At 34.8% G+C, this 21,230-nt stretch overlaps 1 protein-coding gene, 1 long non-coding RNA gene and 1 pseudogene across 2 annotated transcripts; 2 read left to right on the top strand and 1 right to left on the bottom strand.

Annotated features, from left to right (window-relative positions):
- Positions 1-277: 277 nt before the first annotated feature.
- Positions 278-15,661, bottom strand: LOC120171236. Its single transcript, XR_005520864.1, has 3 exons — positions 15,504-15,661; positions 12,006-12,009; positions 278-293 (listed from the first exon to the last, which is right to left on the bottom strand). It is a non-coding gene; the product is annotated as an uncharacterized LOC120171236 (long non-coding RNA).
- Positions 7,684-8,409, top strand: LOC120171133 (auxin-responsive protein SAUR50-like). The gene has a single exon (XM_039178934.1). The coding sequence runs from the start codon at positions 7,902-7,904 to the stop codon at positions 8,214-8,216; it is 315 nt and encodes a 104-aa protein (XP_039034865.1). The 5' UTR covers positions 7,684-7,901; the 3' UTR covers positions 8,217-8,409.
- Positions 15,631-16,835, top strand: LOC120171036 (annotated as a pseudogene).
- Positions 16,836-21,230: the final 4,395 nt, after the last annotated feature.

Below are 21,230 nucleotides of genomic sequence, written 5' to 3'. Positions count from 1 at the left end.
CTCAGGACGACGACGACGACGACGACGATGGTGATGATGATGACAGCGAGGAGTCACAATCAGTGATACGAAGAAATCCTCCTCGAGACCGACAGCCACCGCCCTGCGGAACACATTCGCGTCGCAGGCATCGATAGATTTTGTTTTTTTATTATATTTGTATTCAGTACTTTTTATTGTAGATGTTTATTGGACTTTTTATTGTAATTTTTTTATTATTTATCATTTAATACTTACTTTAATTCGTTAATATGGTTGGATTTATTTTAATTTATTTTGATAAATTTGTTGGACTTTTTGTTAATTTATTTTGCTTAATTTTGTTCATTACCATTTAATATTAGTTATTATAATTTGGTTATCATTTACCATTTAATACTTATTGTATCGTTAATATCAGTTATTTGTTAATATAACGCCAACGTCCAATCTTGTATAATTGTATCGTTTTTTTAATCTTCATCAGCGGTTATCGAATAACATTAACTTTAAGTAAATGCAAATTAAAGTACAATAATTATTAATTGATAAACAACTACATCATTTCCTCATCAATTGTTACTTGATGACAACAGAAGTGGACATGTTTTTCTAGTGTGTCCTGGGTTTCTACAATGCCCACATGTTCTTTCTTATCTAGATCTTTCTCGAATATCCATATCGCAATGAATTCGATTGGATTTTGGACGACCACGCTCCCTCAATAAACTCGGATTTGGTACAATCGAAAGTCAATCTTGAACAAAAATAATGTTGATTAAATAAATAATATATGAACGAAAAATATAACACAATAAAAGTTTTACACAAACGTAAATAATTTAAATAATATAATTTTATATTATTACCTGTACCGCAAAACTATTTCAACGTATATTCCCGCTTTCTAATTTTACAAACACATAAATTAATTGACAACAATTAGTATAATATTTTTTTCAAATAATCATAATAAACAATAAGTATAATAAAAATATTAATCACAAAATTACCTTATAATGAAAACTCGCACGAACTTCTGAATTGGAAAGGGTATTTATAGCCGGGAAAAGCTACAAGACGCGGTACCTGCACCGCGCCTTACATAATTATATCAGATAAAGCTAAGGCGCGACCCCTATTCCGCGCCTAATAATTGTGTTAAAGGTAAGGCGCAGCCCCTGCCCTGTGCTATACTCCTAGGTGGCCTAAGGCACACCCCCGGGGCCGCGCTTTACACACGTGTATACCATGTCAACATAAGGCGAGCTGCAGGGGGCGCCTTACCCCACGTGGCGCTAAATCAACGTAAAGCACGTTGCAGGGGCCGTGCCTTTCTGCAAAAGGTGTTAGATTGGGAAATATAGTCTGAACGGTGCCTGATCGGGAAATATACTGTTCAACGGTGATATATCGGGAAAATCGCCCTGCCCTGGTACCTCTCGTCACGGTCGCAAATGTCACTAAACACGAGGAGTGTCTCTATTCCTTCTCCTATGCTTTAATTTTACATATTGTGACAATATGTTTTAAGTGAGGGTAGAGAACCTAGATAACACTTACATTGAATTATAGATAACTTATTTACATGCTTGAAATTGAGTTGTCTTGGTTGATTTATTGAAATCTCTTGTTATTAATCTTGAATCTAGCTTTGTTCCATTGATTACCTTATGAGTTTGTAATCAAGCGTTTATTGGATTTAGGTTGCATGATTGTAAAAACATCATGATTATTATTTTTTTCTTAAATTTTTTTGCTTGATATTCCATGAATCCATTGGTTGATATGTTTCTTGACTCGATACACAATACACTTTCTTGTGAGATTTGAGCCTAAACGAGCATACTTTTTCATTCTTTCTCATTTGTTTGATTGAGTGCACCAGATTAATTTTGATATTCTATATCTTGTGATTAAATGCATCTTGTTCATTCTAGTGGTGGAGATTTGATTTTCTTACAAGCCTATGGTAATGTGTTTATTAATGTTGGCTTTGAGCGATTTCTTTAACCCGAAACACTTTGAGAGATAATAAGTGAATCCTTGTGAGGTATTATGTCTTATTACATTGAAATTGATGAATAATTAGGATATATTGGCTTTTGATTAAACTTGTTTATAGTTGTGCCTATTTGCTTAATTGTAACCTTGCTTCCGGTAATCGATGTGATCATTGACTCGTTTGGTTTTTCTTGGTATATTGTGAGATGAAAGATTGGTAATTTGAGATTTTAATAATTGATTAAGGAATGCATGAGGACAAACATTGAATAAGTGGGGAGAAATTTGATGAGTATTTTATTTTGTTAATATTTTGTTATTAATTAATCTGTTACCTCTTTAATAGTGCTAATTTGGGTTATTCATTTTCAAATCTGAGCAGGACTCTATTTTCTAGGAAACAACAATTAAAAGGTAAATTAAGCAGATTTTTTCTATTTTATGAAATCAAATTGGCGCCAACTTCAATAAAATAATCCAGTCGGCAAGATCAAAGGAAGAAAGTTGGATGAACACAATTCTTTAGGAATTAAAAGTTGTAATTAAATTCAACCATTTGAGATTTTATTATTTAATTAACTAGGATTCTAGTTTGCTTAGGATTTTAAGTATGATTTTATTTTTTTTCTTAATTAAGACTTTAGCTTACTATTAATTAAGAATTAAGTGTTTTAATGTTCTTAAGAGTTAATATTTTACTTTCTTTAACTATAAATACCCATTAGAGTGAAGTTTGACAGTTGTACTCTTTCTTGGCTTTAATTAGCGTTGAGATTTTTATAAAGATTATTTTTCTTCTTTATCTTTTTTATTTTATTTTTTCTTCCACATGCTAAGTATGATTTTCATCATGCTTAGCTAAACTTCTATTTAGCTGATAGTTGAGCGACGACTCCGTTTCATGAGAATTGAAAGAGTACATCATACATTCATATTTCTTTCTTGATTTTTGGCAATCAAGAATTGGCAATCGACCTTTCATTTAAACATCTCAACACTTTCAACCCAAAGAGTGTGTGTTGGTTTGATCGACGTTTTGATCTACCGTTGGGGAGGAGAGTTGGTTTGTAGAAAATTCAATTCCCTAATAACAAACTTAGCGACGATCCGCTAAGGGAAATCAAGATTAGGTTCGATCCTCATCGAGACACCATAATCAGAGCACGGATTTTTCCAGTACTAAAGAAAAATTGGCATTAACATCGATAGTCATTGTTAATCCAAATAAGGATTAAATTTCAAGGATTGGATTTGGAAATTAGTTCACCAGAGAGAAGAGTACGTTACAAGGGTTGGGCCTTGTAGACTGTAATCGGAAAATATCTAAAGTAAAACCCATTTCTATGATCGATACGAATTGAGGTGAAGCAAAGCTAGAGGCTATCTCTCATCATAATTAATCTTTCTACAATTTACTTTTCTTGCTTTAATTACTTTAAGTTTATTAAATTTATTTAATTGTTCTAAACCCCCTGTTCTTATTTTCAGTTCTTCATGATCAAGAATAAATTAATTTAAAATTAGAAATTTATGAATCCCTGTGGACCGATCTCTTCTTTCCTGTTTTGTATTTATAGCTTATTTATTTGAGAAAAATGACTTATTTATTAGAAAATTACGACACCTGTCACCAGTGACCTCCACTTCCAGGTTTGCATTATATTTCTAACCATATCTCCTATTCTCACTTACCTTCTTCAACTCAATCTTTTATTAATGCAAATTCTTTGCTTATTAAACCAACTACTTACAAAGATGCTTGTAAATTTTCACATTGGGTTACTGCTATGAAGGAGGAAATCTGGGCTCTTGAGCTAAACAATACGTGGTCTATTGTCTCTTTGCCACATGGAAAGGTGCCCATTGGTTGTAAATGGGTTTACAAGGAGAAAATTTTCACCTTGGCAACCATGTTTGATTGGCCTTTATGGCAGATAGACGTCTTTAATGCCTTTTTTCAGGGGATTTATGCGAAGTATACATGCAACTTTCATAGGGCTTTTGTAGCCGGGGGAGAGCATGGTGTGCAGACTACAAAAGTTCTTGTATGGGCTTAAACAAGTTTCTAGGTAGTGGAATTTAATACTAACAGAGACTTTGTTGGCTGCAGACTATCATCATAGAAAGCATGACTATTCAATGTTTACCAAGCAGAAAAGGGGAAGGATAGTGATAATACTAGTATATGTAGACGATCTGCTCATAACAAGGGGTGATAGTGAGATTATTGTTGAACTCAAATAGATCTTGCATTAAAATTTCAAAATGAAAGATCTAGGGGAGATGAAGTATTTTCTGTGCCTAGAAATATTGAGATCCAAGGAGGGAATAGTAGTTAACCAAAGGAATTATGTCCTTGAATTGATTAAGGACACTAGTTTGAGGGTGCTAGGGTAGCATCAACACCCTTAGAACAGAATGCTAGGTTAACTTCAGTCTAGTTTGACTTGACTAAGAAGACAAGACTACTTTTCAAAAGTTGGTGGGAAGACTTATACACTTGACGCATACAAGGCCAGATATAGCTTACTCTATTCAATGTTTAAGCCATTTTATGCACCAACCTAAGAAGACACATATGGAAAGGGCATTGCAAGTGGTGAGGTATTTGAAGAAAAATCTAGGCCAAGGGATTTTGTTTCTTGCTTTGAATGAATGTAAACTGCATGCCTATAGTGATTCAGATTGGGCAATATGTCCCATGTCAAGGAAGTCAGTTACAAGGTTTTGTGTCAAGCTTGGACAGTCGGTCTCTTCGAAGGCGAAGAAGTAGAGAACAGTGACAAGGTCGTCTGATGAAGCAGAGTATAGAAGCCTAGCAGTGACTACAGCAGAGATAGTTTGGATACATGGTTTACTCACTGAACTGGGCGTAGAATTGGCACAACCTACTACAGTTTTCTGTGACAGTAAAGTAGCGTTGCAAATAGCTGCTAATCCTGTGTTCCATGAGCGCACTAAACATATTGAAATTTATTTACACTTTGTGAGAGAGAAGATACAAGGTGAACTTATAAAAACAAAATATATGCCCACAAGAGAACAACAGGAGACATATCTATCAGACAGCTTGGAGTTGTACAGTACAATCACTTGTTGTCCAAGTTAGGGGTGAAAGATGTCTTTCACCCTCTAACTTGAGGGGGAGTGTTAGTTCTAGAAAGCAGTTAGTTAGTTTCATTTCTATTAGATTTGTTGAGCACTTAGGATCGTTACATGACTTGTATTTAAAACATTGTATTGTGTAAATTAATGATTAGCTGTTTTTTCCATCTTTGCTGCCCTTTATTCACTTAACAGAGATATTCAACATTAGTTTTGCATATCTTTCTTGTGCAAGTTTCTCTAGTAATCTTCGTCATGATATTGTGAATCGGACTAGTTGCTAAGACAACACAGATAGAGACTGAGAAAACACAGACAGAGGGTGAAGTTCGAAAGCTTATGGAAGAGAATGTAAGGTTGACTGCACGTCTTCACAAGAAAGAAGCTCAGCATTTGTCCATGAATGAACAATGCAAAGAAATGACCCAAAGTTCTTCAAATATATGATCTGATCTCGCTCTACTGCCTGTCGATCAGACTGTGGCTCCCAGTTTCTTAGTGCCGACAGACTAGATCACCAGCCAGATGAACATAGGGTAGGATGGTACAAGTAATGCTGTATACGAGTATATGTTACCAATACTCTCTTGAAAGTGTAGCACATTGTAGAGAGTACAGAACTTGAATTACTGACATTGCCATGCTTCCGAAAATTGAACCAGTTTGTGTAAAATGCATCTTGTTGTGCTATCAGTAGTACACAGATTTGGTGTTCTGATGTTGAAATTTAAATTGCCAATCTTTTCTGTACAGGCAAGAAATTACATTGCTGTTTTGACGCAGAAGCACAATGAATATATGTGTTCTGTTTTAGGCTGGAACTGGATGACAAACAGTGTTTTCTACACTTGTAGAGAAGGATGACTTGGATGAAAAGAAAAATGATGTGGGAATTGAAAGGCCTTTAGAATTTGGATGAGCTTGACCAACTAGGAAGCTAAGCTGAAACAAATGATGCTAATCAAGGCCATCATATTTGAATAATGTATTTTCTATTATTGTGGTTTTAAAAGTTCATATATGGCACAACCACATGGGCAGTCGAACGAATGTCTGAGAATTATATATGAATGTCTGGTATAACCAAAGTACATAAATATTGACTCGCCAAGTGCCAACTAAACTTACCTTGTGAGACAGCTAGCTAATTTGTTGATAATACTTTCGTCTAGTTGGTGAAATATAGGGCCGAAAACAGTGATGGATACACGTACCCAGGGGTTCGTCTTAAAATTCGAATTTTCTTCGATTAATTATTTATTTTATTGAATGTGTTCACCCTAAAATTTTATTTGTGCCCACTGCCCACCCATTAAAAAAATGTGTTACTAACATAGATGTTTCGACCCTAAAAAATATTTCTAAATCTCTGTCAATGACTAAAAACAAAGCCAAAACTTTATATAATGTATCGTGTGTGACATGAAGTGAATCCATGAAGAGAACCTATTGAGCATGCTTCTCCTTCCACTTCCGTTAGAAAGGGTCGAGGGGCATTGGGATGTGCTCGCACCTTTAGAAACTGTATAATATAATTTAGATGTTTTTTATTGATGATTTAATTTCACATCTTTAAATTTCTAATATAACTTCTTAAATTCGCATTGTTTGACATATAATCTTACATCCGTAGCTTTCTTCCATCACACTCTCATTACGTGGGTCTAAGCGTTGTTTTTTTTTTTCTGGAAGCCTTCAATTGATAGTTAGCAATAAAGAGAGGAACGCCAAGCAGAGTCCCGCCAAGCTAAACGATGAAGATGCCAAATTTTGGGTTAAGTGCGACAAGTGGTCGCTTTGTGCTGTGCATGTGGTCCATAAACAACCGAAATATCCACTTCCTTTGTGTTTTGACCAACATCTATTATGAAGAAAGGACCAAATTATGGGGAAACTGGGTGACGCTGGGACAAGCATTCAATGGCCTTATGGATTATGCTCCCATTTGCATTAATCATCATTTAGTTGACTCCTTCACGTACATTACCATGACGCACGAATAGCGATAGTAGTATGAAACCAGCTAACCAATTTAGGACCTTTGATCTATGTTCGTTAAGATATTCATATTGCAGGGGAAGATGCGGTATTGAATTATTATTTAAGATGTTGTGTCCGTATAAAACGAGTAACGATAATTTAATAACCGAACTTGTCTGCATTTCTATATGAAGGTTAAGCCAATTGTGGGAAAGTTTGAGAAGTTAAGTTTCTGAATCATGTCAAAGTGAGCGATAAGGACAACTCCTTTTGTTTCTATTTTATTATTGTGTGTCTATTAGAGAGAGAAGTTGTCACAATGTTTAATATGGAGTTCTCAGTCACAGAAATTAGAATATGGTATGAAGAAGAGATCTTGTATTTATATTGCAGTTGCAATTCCATTTTCGATTATGTTGCACTTATTATATTGTAATATTAGCGAGTGTTATTTCTATCATTACAGGTATTGTAGTTGTATAATAACGATTTCAGACAATATCTTCGTCACTATATAACTGCCGATATTTTGATAACGGACTTCTATTTAAATTCCTAGAAGACACAACTGGTGGAAAACTTTGAGAGAGAGAAAATGGACCCATGCTGTGTATAGGAGAGGCAACATGGTTGGCTAAGCCCCATTGGGATTAAAGCTGCCTGCATGCCCTTTACATTCAATCATCTCCAATACATTAGCACTTGATATTGTTTCACTGCCAAATCTTCTCTTTAATTTCCCATATAAATACCCTCTATTCCTTAATCTTCCCTCCACCAAATTTCTTCCCAATTTTCTTAGTGCTTCAAAGATTGAGTGACCTAAAACGATTATGGCTATTAAGATATCAAACAAATTGACTCAAAAGGCAGCCATCAAACAGATTCTGAAAAGGTGTTCGAGCTTCAGCAAGAAACAAGGTTACGATGAAGAGGGAAGGCATCCAGATGATGTGCCCAAAGGCCATTTCGTGGTCTATGTAGGAGATAACAGAAGGAGATACGTAGTTCCGATTTCATGGCTGACTCACCCCGAGTTTCAGGGCTTGCTTCAAAGAGCTGAAGAGGAGCTTGGGTTTAACCACGACATGGGGCTTACGATCCCTTGTGAAGAAGTCTTTGAATCACTAACAGCTATGATCAGATGAAAGAAGAAAAGGCTTTTGCTTCATTTGTTTGCAGTCGTGTATTTTACCCTCGTGCATGACATGAGTGGCGTTTTTCCGACTAATTGACATTTTGTATATTGTGCATGTACGTGAGTTTTTTTATACCTGATGTGGCACGTTGTTCCATTTCCACGTGCTCTTGACAGTTTATCCTTGAAATTGATATGCATGTTCAAAGAATCAACTATTTGATAATAAATATTCGCATTCCTACATATAGAATGTTTAAATCAGAAATCTTAAGAGATAATAGCAATCCATTAATCACCGATATTATTTGATTGTTCAGGTTCCACTGATATTATTTCTTTTTTCCAAAAGTCTTACATTCTACATGCTTTTAATTCCACCATCATAACCTTGGTTCCTAAGATCACAAATCCTAGCAAGGTTACTGATTATAGGCCAATATCCTGCTGCTCAGTGGTTTATAAAGCTATCACAAAGATTCTGGTAAAAAGAGTGACCAACTTGCTACTTGATATTATAACTCCCAATAAATCAGCCTTTGTTAAAGGTAGATCCGTAATTGATAATACTCTTCTTGCTCAAGAACTTGTGAAAGGATATGGGAGTAAGTCTACTTCCCCTAGGTGTGCTCTTAAGATTGATCTTCACAAAGCTTTTGATTCTCTCCACTGGGGATTCATATCTTCTATCCTTAAGGCCATTGAGCTGCCTCCTGATTCATTGCTTGGATTGAAGCTTGCTTTACAGAAGCAAGATATTCTATCTCTTTTAATGGCTCATTGATTGGTTATTTCAAAGGTGAAAGAGGCATAAGACAAGGTGACCCGTTATCACCTATCTTATTTGTTCTTGCTATGAACATCCTCTCAAGACTTCTTAATATTACTGTTGCAAGAGGTATCTTTGGGTTTCATCCTAAATGCAAAAAACTTGGTCTCACCCATCTCTCATTTGCTGATGACCTTCTAATTTTCTGTAAAGGAATTTTAGAATTGGTTACGGGTGTAATTATTGTACTTAACACATCCTATGACATGTCTGGGCTTAAGTTTAATTCAGCCAAAAGTGAACTGTTTGTTGCTGGTATTTCTTTAAGAACTCTTGAGACCATTAAACACTCTGTTGGTTTCAATTATGGTCATCTACCAGTGAGGTATCTTGGTGTTCCTTTAGTCACTAGAAAACTCAATGTCAATGATTGCTCAGCCCTTATTGACAAGATTAGATCTAGAATTCATCAATGGTCTGGGAAGCATTTAAGTTATGATGGAAAGCTTGAGCTGGTTAAAACTGTCCTTCTTAACACTGCAAATTTCTGGTGTAGACAGTTTCTTCTTCCACAGGCTGTTATAAATAAGATTAATCAACTGTGCTCTCGGTTCTTATGGAAAGGCTCAGACATTGTAGCTACTGGCGCAAGAGTCAGATGGGACAAGATTTGTTGCACCAAATTCAAAGGTGGGCTTGGATTAAAGGATCTAAAATCTTGGAACAAAACTTCTATGTTGCAACTCATTTGAAACCTCCTTGCTAGTGAAGGTTCCTTATGGATCGCATGGACTTATAGCTATGTCAGACAATCTAAAGACTTTAGAGCAATGACTGAAAGTGCTAATTCTAGTTGGAGCTTTAAACGACTCTTGAAATTAAAAACAGAGGCACTTCAAATTCTTAATGCAAGACCAATGAATACTAAAAGCATTTGGGAGGAGATGCGGGTCAAACGTACCAAGGTTCCATGGCACAAGCTTATTTGGTTTCCTCTTCACATCCCTAAATTCAACATTATTTCTTGGATGGCTATCCTAGATAGACTACTAACTAGAGAGAGGCTCTCTCGAAGGGGAATTACCACTGCAAATTCTTGTGTATTATGCAATGACTCCATTGAATCGAGAAACCACTTATTTGTTGACTATACAATAGCAACCAACTTATGTAAAGCAATTTTAAGTCTCAATCACCTAATCAAGCCTCCTATGTCATGGGATAATATGCTTGCATGGGCTACTACTGCTTGGAAAGGTAAGTCTCTTCTTACTTCCATCATGAATATAGCTTGGTGTGCTTTCATTTACACTATTTGAAAGGAACGAAACAAAAAAAAATCAGGAAGAGCTCGAACGGTTGAAGAGATGTTAAGCTCCATAAAGGAGATTGTTGGTGCTCAGCTTAGAAATAGATACTTTAATAGACTTGATAATGTTAACTCTCTTCTTTGTAACAATTGGAGTATAGGCTAAACATTTTTTTGTTGTAAACAGCTTTTCGTCGACCCTTGATTGGGATGTTTTGTATTGAACTCTTCCTTGAATAATAAAATTTTTATTTATCAAAAAAAAAAATGAACGCTGCGCAAGTGACTGAATTTGAAGGACATCAAATGGATGAAATACTTTTTCGGCAGACGTTATTATCAACTTTCAGTCTCCTTGGCTTTGGATTGAATGGACAGTACAACTACTGCTATTATTGGTTTCTTGATGTGAATGATTAGCAAGTAGTTCAGCTTTTAAAGATCCACAGTTAATCCAATAGCATAAACTTATGATATTAAACATTCAAAATATTTTTTTATTATTTTTATCCTAAATTTTAGTTAACTAATTAAACTCCTATTTTTACTATAACTATTTATTTTTACTTCTTAATATTTCATGAGCCTCCCACGATTTCGTATTACAAAAAAAAAATCAAGGAGTACACTAATTATTTTTTTCAAAAATTTGAGAGTCTCAATTACCGCTAAACATATTTTTTATGTTAATGACACTTTTGTGTGTTATTACTTATAACAATATTTTGTGTATTTTTAAAATTTAATTAATGACTAATATTCATTAACATTATATTTTTATTATAAACTAAAATAAATTTTGTGTTATGAAATTTATTATCAACTTTATTGTTTTATATTTATATAACTCATATGTTAAATTTATGTAATGATTTATAATAATTATAAGGCTTAAGTATAAAATAAGTGCTCAAACTATACCTATTTTCACGAATATGTGTCTACAGTATTTTTCGGCCCATACAGGTGCGTAACGTTAAAAACGTTATCCATTTAGGCATTTGGGCCGTTAACGATGTCAATTTCCCCGTTAAGTGACATGTGTCACAATATGGTGATTTTGAAATTTATTTTTTAAAAAAATATTAAAAATATTGTTATATTTATTAAAAATGACTAATTTCTCGTAAATTATAAAATAGCCCCCAAATCCCCAAAATATCCAAATCCTATCCTTAATCTATTGTCGTCGCCCTTTTCGGCCATGACCACTACCAACGACGTAGTCTCTGCCATCCTCCTAGTCACATGTCATTGTATTTGTTGTCTATTGGTCGTAGGAATCGCGTGGGATTGCGATTTTCAACCTAGGGTTCGAGGGGTATAAAACATTGATTCGTCGTCGATCGATCATGATTTCATTAGGTTTAGATCGTCGGGGGGAGGTGAGGTCGGGTGGAACTTCGTCGACGGGAAATTGTGGTGGCTGGTGTGGGTTTAGGGGTTGAAATGAAGATTTTTAAATTTTGGGTTTATTTCAAAATTTTTGTTTTTATTTTTAAAAAATATAAAATTTTAAAATTATCATATTATGACATGTGTCACTTAACGAGGGAAATTAACTTCGTTGATGGCTCAGGCACCTATGGGTAAGGTTTGTAACGTTCGGCACCTAGATGGGCCGAAAAATATTGTAGGCACCAATTCGTGAAAATAGATATAATTTGGGCACTTATTTTATACTTAAGCCTGATTATAATATAATTTAATTATTTAACAACTATTCTTTTTATTTCTATTTTAAAAATTTAGACATCAAATATATATTTTTAGTATTTTAATTTTGAATTCATGTTTTCATTTATATTAACTAAACATGTTTTCTTATTTTTAAAAAGTTGAAAATGAAAACTATTTTCTAAAAAAAAGAAAATATTTTCTAGAACCAAATAGACCATTAGTTTTCTCTCTTTTGAAAAGCCTAGTTTTCTCTCTTTGGTGTGCTACTCATCTCTTTTCTTTTTTGTCTTTGTTGATCGACGAAGACACCAACTTTAATGTTGGTTGTCGACTACCGGTATTTTTTTATTATCTTTTTCTATTCTTATATCGTATTTTAATTTTTTTTTCATTAAGTCTGCTTGTACGGAACATTTTCATCAGCGTTTATGGCACGTTTTCATCTACCTTTGTGGCACACTTTCATCTTCCTTTGTGGCACACTTTCTTTTGTTTTTTGCAATATTTTTCAGTCGTTTGGTCGTTTTTTATTTTATTTATCTTTTACTAAAGGGTTGATTTGACATCGTCATGACTGATTAAGATGACGTTTATTTGATATCTTGTTGATCTTCCCTGCTTTTGACCCTCGGAGTGGATTTGGATATCTATTTTGCGCTCGTAGATAGCTTTTCACGTCACTCGAGTCTGATTTATGATTTTATTGGTGGTCTTTTAATAGTTTGATTTCCTTTTGTGGTTTGTTTGCTGATGTGATCAGATCTATTTGTATTTATCTTTGTTCGAGCTTTTTTGATTAGATCTTTCCTCGTCGTATGGTCCTTATGGTCTTAAGTTAGTTTTGTTTGGATGATTATAGGAAATTGTGATTTGAGATATTTTTTATTTTAAATAAAATTAATTGTTTCTGTTAAAAAAAGTTTAAAAATCAAATATTTAAATTTAATAAATTGAAAAAAAATATTATCTCGTGTAAAAAATGAGAAGACTAATAATTCTACACCTCTTTAATTAAATGAGACGTCCATTTGATTCGTAAGAAAAAAAGGCATGCACCCAAAAGAGCCTAGATCCCATCTATAAATGTGCTGCTTATTGGATGATGTTACACACTTGCAATTAAAATATTAAAATCGACTGATTTTAAATTATGTATATTTGATTTGGTTAAACTAATTTTGACTCCAATATGGATCGAATTGATAAGTTTAATCAACTAGGTGATCAAATATGCTGCAAAATGAAAAACTAGAAGAATATTGACCTCATAATATGGACTTAACGACAGGATATAAAGTGGAAGATACGAGCTTGCTTCAATTATTTGGTGGTTTAGAACCTTTAAATTTTGGTATTATCTGTTGAATCAGGATGTATATCATTTGATTAAGATGGGGACCTGACCCCTAAAAAACAGTTGAGTATTCACATTTGCTTTAATCTCTGTCCACTTTCCACATGCAATCGGGGTCCATTTGTTTGTTAGCTAGAGAGCAAATTCGTATTCTGTTTTGTCCCTTCAATTTTAGGGCACCTGAACTTGATTACTTGAGCTGCCTTCATAAGTAAGACCCTTTTCTGATTATTGACAGGCAAAGTACTGATTGTCATCCACATTTAAGCTAAGTACTCAGCTACATAGATTCGAGTTGTAAAGTAGACATGCTGATTCAGTCACCTTTAAAGCCAAAAAAGAAATCCCAAACCTAAAACCTTCCTAACTTGTCAAACCAACTTAGAACCCCGTGTTTTTGTATAATTCATTTTACATGACTCTACCTCCTTCAAAGGGTTTCACTCAAATATGAAATGAATGTTAACCATAAATGTACTTTTTCTCTTACAATAGGGAATCAAGAACCATCTCTACTTTGAATGTGCTCTCACAAGAGCAACGACAAAAGATGTTCCAATTGTGTGCTTGGAATCGGGAACCTAGTTGGCCAAGTGCTAAGCTAAAGGGGGAAATCTCATTTCAATCCCTTTATGTTTAACTTGGTCAGCTTGTTTATATCAGATTAGGATGGAAACAAAACCGAGGCTATTTGGGGGTAACAAACTGTAAAGCCTAGCTTAGGAGATAAATCTTGTTGTATAATTTTATATATTTTCTACAATTCAATATCAACATATGATTATGTATAATTGATTCTTTTTAATGGTATAATTCTTAAAAAATAAAAATAAAATATATGCACTAAATTTTTACATTTATAGTGTAGATAAATAAAAATATTTTATATAAGTGTTTATTGAACTAATTTACACTAGTACAAGTAAATGTTGATAAAATATATTTGGACAATTAATTTTTATCATGGTAAATAAGTATTGATAATTTATTTAATAAATAAAGCTTTTCAAAATTATTTTCAAAAAAATTCTCAAACAACGAAAAATGATTTACATAGTATCATCCAAATAAGGAAAATGATTTCTAGAAATTGTTTTTCAGAAAATATAATTCATTTTCAATGAAACAAACGGATCCTTAATAAGAGATATTATTATTGCCTCTTCAAAATTATTTCATTGATTTTTCTTATTACATTATCTTAAAAAAATAAACATCATCTTTGTTGTCATTTTATACACATACTAGAAACAATATAATACTAAAAAAATTATATTATTGTTGCACGAATCGAGCGACCTCAGTAGTAAAGAAATTATTGTTATTCTTTGATGTTATGGATTCGAGCACCAAGGATACAAGGGGTGTGAGCGTTCAATGTCAAATGGTTGAGAGTTATCTTAGAACATATATTACTTTGTACTTGCATCATATTAATAAAAAAACTTATATTATTGTTTGATTAAATAATTATTTTGATTCTTATAATTTTAGTATATTTTGATCTATAATATTTTATTTTAGGCTAAAAATATCCTTAATACTTGATTAAAAAGTCATTTTAACCCTTATATTTTAATTTTGGAGCATTTTGACTTCCAAAGTTTCATTTTAAGATAAAAATGCCTCTATTTTGGAGCATTGACCTTTTGTTTACTAACGATTTCCATCTACGGAGAGAAGACATTTTTACTCTAAATGAAATGTTAGGGACCCAATTGCTCCAAAATAATAATTTAATCAAATATTAGAGATATTTTCTTGTCATCGTGCTATTAGAAATTCCAAAACATCATCTTCCTCTTTGCCTAAAACAAAAATCTATCAAATTCAACATTTACTAAAATGGTAATTTTGAGCTCTATTTTTATAGTATTGGCTCCCATTGTTTCATTTTGGATTAAGAAAAGAGCCCCTGTGGATGAAAATCATTAATTAAGAAATAGTTTTTTTAAGGTTAGCTAAGAAACTTTAATACTTTAAAATAGAGGCTTTTTACCTTGAAACAAAATGTTGGGGGGCCAAAATGCTCCAGAATATAAGAATATGAGTCAAAATGACTATTTAATCAAATGTTAAGGATATTTTTATCTTAAAATAAGACGTTGAGGTCAAATACTCCAAAAAATTATATAATATAAAATGATCATTCCAATAAACATTGAGGGTTAATTTGACATTATACCTACCATAAACGTATCAAAGAGTAATTGGGCTCAAAGTATAGATTTAGTGTTTAGATATTGCTAAGAATCCATTTCCTTTTTCTCTTTATGTTCATCTCTTTCTCAGCCCAATCCCAATCCAAAAGAAACGCTACTCAGAATAATATATTTATTACATTTTCTTCGAAACCCTAAACTGATTTCACTACTCTGTGCCGACGCCGAGAGAGAGAGAGAGAGAGTACTCACAGCAACACAGACCTTTCACTGGAATGGGTCGAGTCATCCGAGCTCAACGTAAGGGTCCGGGTTCCGTCTTCAAAGCCCACACCCACCACCGCAAGGGTCCCGCCCGTTTCCGCAGCCTCGACTTCAGCGAACGAAACGGCTACCTCAAGGGTGTCGTCACCGAAATTCTCCACGACCCAGGACGTGGTGCGCCGTTAGCTCGCGTCTTGTTCCGTCATCCATTTCGTAACAAGAAGCAGAAGGAATTGTTTGTCGCCGCCGAGGGCATGTATACTGGACAGTTCGTGTAATGTGGTAAGAAAGCCACCCTTGTGGTCGGAAATGTGTTGCCTCTTAGATCCATCCCTGAAGGAGCCGTCGTTTGCAACGTCGAACATCTCGTTGGTGATCGTGGGGTTTTCGCTAGAGCTTCTGGTGATTATGCTATTGTTATTTGTCACAACCGTGATAACGATACCACCAGGTATCTAATACCTATTGTTTTATTGATTTTGATTTAATTGTTTAGCTTAGTGGTAAAAGATAATGTTATTCCAAACATTCTCTTTAAAGCATTTGAGTTTGAACGGTTGCGAATATAGAATTCGTTTCTTATAATCAATGCAGACTATCAAAAAACAATAGAATTGAGGAATGCTAAAAAGGGACGACTCTTCGTCAATTACTAATCGATTGAGTGAAAAAGAAGACATTATCCCTTGAGCACATATGTTGTTTCTAGTTAGATGAATTGTGCTAGTTTAGCTTTTATTTGTTCTGGCCTTTTCATTTTAAATTTCATTAGCTAATGATGGGTCATTTTAAAGAGGAACTTCTGGCCTAAGGTGCGTGGTGTGGCTATGAACCCAGTCGAGCATCCCCACGGTGGTGGTAACCATCAACACATCGGTCATGCTAGCACTGTTAGACGCGATGCTCCTCCCGGACAAAAGGTTGGTCTTATTGCTGCTAGAAGGACCGGCAGGCTTCGAGGTCAAGCTGCTGCTACTGCAGCCAAGGCTGATAAGGCTTAGGCTTATGACTTTGTTTTTGTGCTTTATAATTACGTTCAAGAATATTAAGTACATTTCTGTTTCAGAAATTTTGGTTGAATTTTGAGATAATTGTACTGTTTCGAGTTGTGCATATTGAACTAGGGCTGTAAATGAGACGACACAGATCGCGAGCTACTCGAGATCGACGCAATCAAGGCTCTATAAATGTTCGGATCGAATGGACTCGACTCGAGTTCTTAACGAGCCGAAACGAGCTACTCGATATTCGACTCGAAAAGCTCGTGAGCAGCTCGAAAAAATGTTATATTATAATTTTAGATTTTTTAAAATTACATTATAAAAAATTTATTAAAAATACATTATTAATAATTATAAAATTTTAAAAATATATTAAAAAATTCTATAATACAACTACCCTCAATTTTTAATTTTTTTAATTAAGCAACCCAAGTCCAATTGTTACATTGTATATTACTAAAAAAATAAAAGCCCATTTAATTAAAGAGAAAATAACCTCAGTGACCGAAAATTCCTTATAATATACGATTTTAACCAACTTTTTTACGATTTGCCAAAATGACCAATAAAATCGCAACGCGATCTCCATTATCGCAATTCAGTTTCTAGATTCACAACGCGATTTTGACCATCGCATTGCGATTTTCAAAATCTACGTTGCGATTTTATATAATCGCAATGCGAATATGTAAATCGCAACGCGATAACACGTGATCGCAACGCGATTCTGACTATCGCAACGCGATAATACGTGATCGCAACGCGATTCTGACTATCGCAACGAGATTCTGACTATCGCGTTGCGATAATATAAAATCGCAATGCGATTTTCAAAGCGCCATTAGTATCGCAACGCGTATTTTATTTTCAAATTCTAAACACGAATATTTACCCGTAATCGCAACTCTTAACCTAAAATCCTAAATCACAACTCAGTCTCATCTCCATCTCTCACTCTCTACGGCAAAATCTGTCCCCATCTCCGGCGAAATCCGTCTATCTCCATCTCTCAAAGCCACCCTCACAATCATTCACGATCAGAAATGGAAAATCAACCAAATCAACTACCGAAGGTTAGTTTTTTTTAATTATTTTTATTTTGAAATTTTTGCATTATTATTAGGTTTTTCATATTGAAATTAATGATAAGTTTTTTTCGGCTCAATTGACCTTAAGGAATAAAATAAGCATAGTCACTACAATTGCGTCGAAACTTTCACCTGTACAAAGACAATTGTTTAAGGATACTTGCTTTGGGTCATGGCTGAAAGTACAACATCCGGGTGGAGATGCTATGTTGACCCATTTGTGGCTTCAGACCATGACACGTGATCTACCCGAGAGTATAGAACGTGGTAATGAAGAGATATGGTTTCATTTTCCACCGGCGTATACGTGTTTTGGGCGGGAGGAGTTTTGCTTAATCACTGGTCTACGCTTCGGACACGATGATATAGGTCGATACACTAGTCATATTACCCGCCCATCATGGTTATCCCGGGTTTTTCCTGAGCTGTCAATGGAGAAGCCGAATTTATACGTCGACGACTTGACGAGATTATTTAATAAGAAAGATGGTTTTACTCAGATGGATGACGTCGATGTTGTCCGAGTATGCCTTTTAGTACTTTTGCATGCCGTCTTTTTAGGCAGAGAGGGCAGACAACCTATTCCTAAGGACCTAATATTATTGGTAGATGACCTAAATGCATGGAACCTATTTCCGTGGGGTTCGTATCTATGGAAAACTACCTGGAATAAGTTGTCGTCTGCCTTTGATGACCGCAAAAGTTTGGGTGGCGATGGTTCCAAATACACTTTGTCAGGTTTTATTTGGGCCTTTAAGGTAAGAATTTCTATATAATGTTTCCAAAATTATAATTAATTATTTTAACAATTACTAATGTTTGTGTATTATATTGTTTGTAGATTTGGATATTTGAGGCTTTTCCCGACATGCAGACATATGCATTCAAAACTTCAAATGATATTCCTAGGGCTACTTCCTGGAAGAGGAAACGGCGGCTGTTGATTTGGAAAGAGTTACTACGGTATACGACAATAAATGATGTAAGTTAACACAAATACTACCATATATAAACAAGTTATTACTAGTACACGTTTAAATTTATTTGAGCTTTTATATTATTAGAGGGCCAACACTCCATTACAGAGGCTGACACCCACGGAGGCTGAGCTTGCCACTGATTGGTGGCAAGCTAGTAAGCGTTTTTTTATGGCATGGATGATGAGCAGCCTCCACTTCGAGAGCCATCACCTCACCCAGAGCCATCACCTGATCGACCACACTATACACCTCTACAACGAGAGCCATCACATATTCTGTCACATCATCGAGCCTCTTCTCCACCATCACCTCATGATAGGCGACCAGCAAAGATGCCACGACATTTATCTCCCTGTTCTCCACCTCAACGGGATAAGTTAGGGGAGTTACGTGATGAGGTCAACGCCTTGCGTGAGGAGGTCAGTACGTTACGCGATGACAATGGTGAATGGTGTGAGGAGGTATCTACTTTACGTGGTGAGGTAGCGGCTCTACGTGAGATGGTAGCATCGTTGCAGAATGAGGTTCATACTCTACGCAACGAGGTAAGTTTAATATTTTTCATTTAACTTGATTTACTCATAATTTCACTTAGATTAACCATTTCACTTGGATTGCTTAGTAAATTCATTCGGTTGCTGCCAATACTGCTAAACAGTTCTAAAATAACTTAGTATTTGTCTTTGTTTTGTCTTTTGATTGAAGTCAGTTAATTCATATTTGTCTTTTGGATTGCTTAGTATATTCATTCGGTAGTAGTTTATTCTTCAAACTGAAATTTACAACAATATGAAGTTAGTATTTGTCTTTGTCTTTTGGTTGAAGTAATGCAATCCATTCAAGTTTCAATTTGCAGAAGAAGAATAGTTGCAACACGAAAATGATTATCGCAACGCGAATTTGACTATCGCAACGGGATAATCGCAATGCGAAAACGACTATCGCAACGCGGAAATGACTATCACAACGCGGAAGTTACTATCGCAACGGGATAATCGCAATGCGAAAATGACTATCGCAATGCGAATTTAGTTTCGCGTTGCGATTTTCTCGTTGCGATAGTCATTTCGCGTTGCGATTATCTCGTTGCGATAGTCAAATTCGCGTTGCGATAATCATTTTCGTGTTGCGATTTTAAGTTTCGTGTTGAGATTTTAAGTTTCAGAAACTATTCTTCTTCTGCAAATTGAAACTTGAATGGATTGCATTACTTCAACCAAAAGACAAAGACAAATACTAACTTCACAGTGTTGCAAATTTAAGTTTGAAGAATAAACTACTACCCTTTATGTTGTCCTTGAACATGCACTAAACCTATATGTTGTCCTTTTAAATGTTTATATAAGTGCTTACTTCCGGAATGTTATCTGATGCATTTTGTGAACTATGATAGAATAATGACTTGGGTGAATACCGTGCAAGTTTGAAATATATTTGTCTTTGTTTTCACTATTTAATATCATGTCTGTTTATTTACTGATTTTATTTATTAATTTATTTTTAGCGGCCCGATAAGGTGGATGCTTTATATCGGGTTTTTCTTACACGACGGGGTTCACGCATCAGACGGCGTGCACGTGCCATTAAGTCTCCGTTCACCCCAATAGTGCGAAGACTCCGTAAGAAGAAGTCTGACTCACATGTCATCGTTCAAGAGGTCTCTCCTATCGTTCAAGAGGCCCCTATCATCCCTCAAGAGTCCCCTCCCACCGTTCAAGAGGCCCCTGTCATCGTTGAATAGGTCCCTCCCAACATTCTAGAGCCCGATTCACACGGCATATTATATCGAATTATTGAGAAACCCCCTCTCGTGCCAGACATGATGGATGATTGTTGGCTTTCGTATAAGTTATCGGCCATTACCATTCCGGCAGATGAAGTGGAGAGGAAAAAACTACCGGAAACAATTCTGGATAATACCCTTTGGGCTAAGATCGCAATTGATTTTTATCTACATGAGCGGAGCCAGGGGTGTTACACTGACATATACAAACTCAACGATGATATGCATTTGTTGATTGATCGGTCTTGGTGGGGTGTGTTATTAGGGGTTGAAGACAATGGCTATTTCGATGGGGGATAAGTCTTATATTTTTCTTCTTATATTTCATTTTGATTAATTTTTTTTAAATTTATGTAATTCACTAATATATGTCTTTTTTTGTAAACAGCATATTGATGCATGGGTGTCACGTCTTCTAATAATAAGGAAAATCAAGAAAAATAAAAAAATACGCGTTATACAATTATGCCGACGTCTTTTCACGTAGTTCACATGAAGAATCAACGATAAGAATCATATGTGTTAGCTAATGGACAAGCTAAACTTTATCCTGCATGAGGTCGATAAGGTTAGTATTTATTTTTTAAATATTTTAAAGGTGTTTATAAATAAGTGCGCAATTGAATTATTACTT

The sequence above is a fragment of the Hibiscus syriacus genome, unplaced genomic scaffold, assembly GCF_006381635.1.
Source record: "Hibiscus syriacus cultivar Baekdansim isolate YM2019G1 unplaced genomic scaffold, ASM638163v2 tig00000329_pilon, whole genome shotgun sequence".
NCBI classification, from domain to species: Eukaryota; Viridiplantae; Streptophyta; class Magnoliopsida; order Malvales; family Malvaceae; genus Hibiscus; species Hibiscus syriacus.
This window is presented reverse-complemented; position numbering and strand designations above follow the sequence as displayed.

What these genes read in the sequence shown, in the direction of transcription:
- LOC120171133 (XM_039178934.1), top strand. Translation starts at nt 7,902, where the DNA reads ATGGCTATTAAGATATCAAACAAATTGACTCAAAAGGCAGCCATCAAA.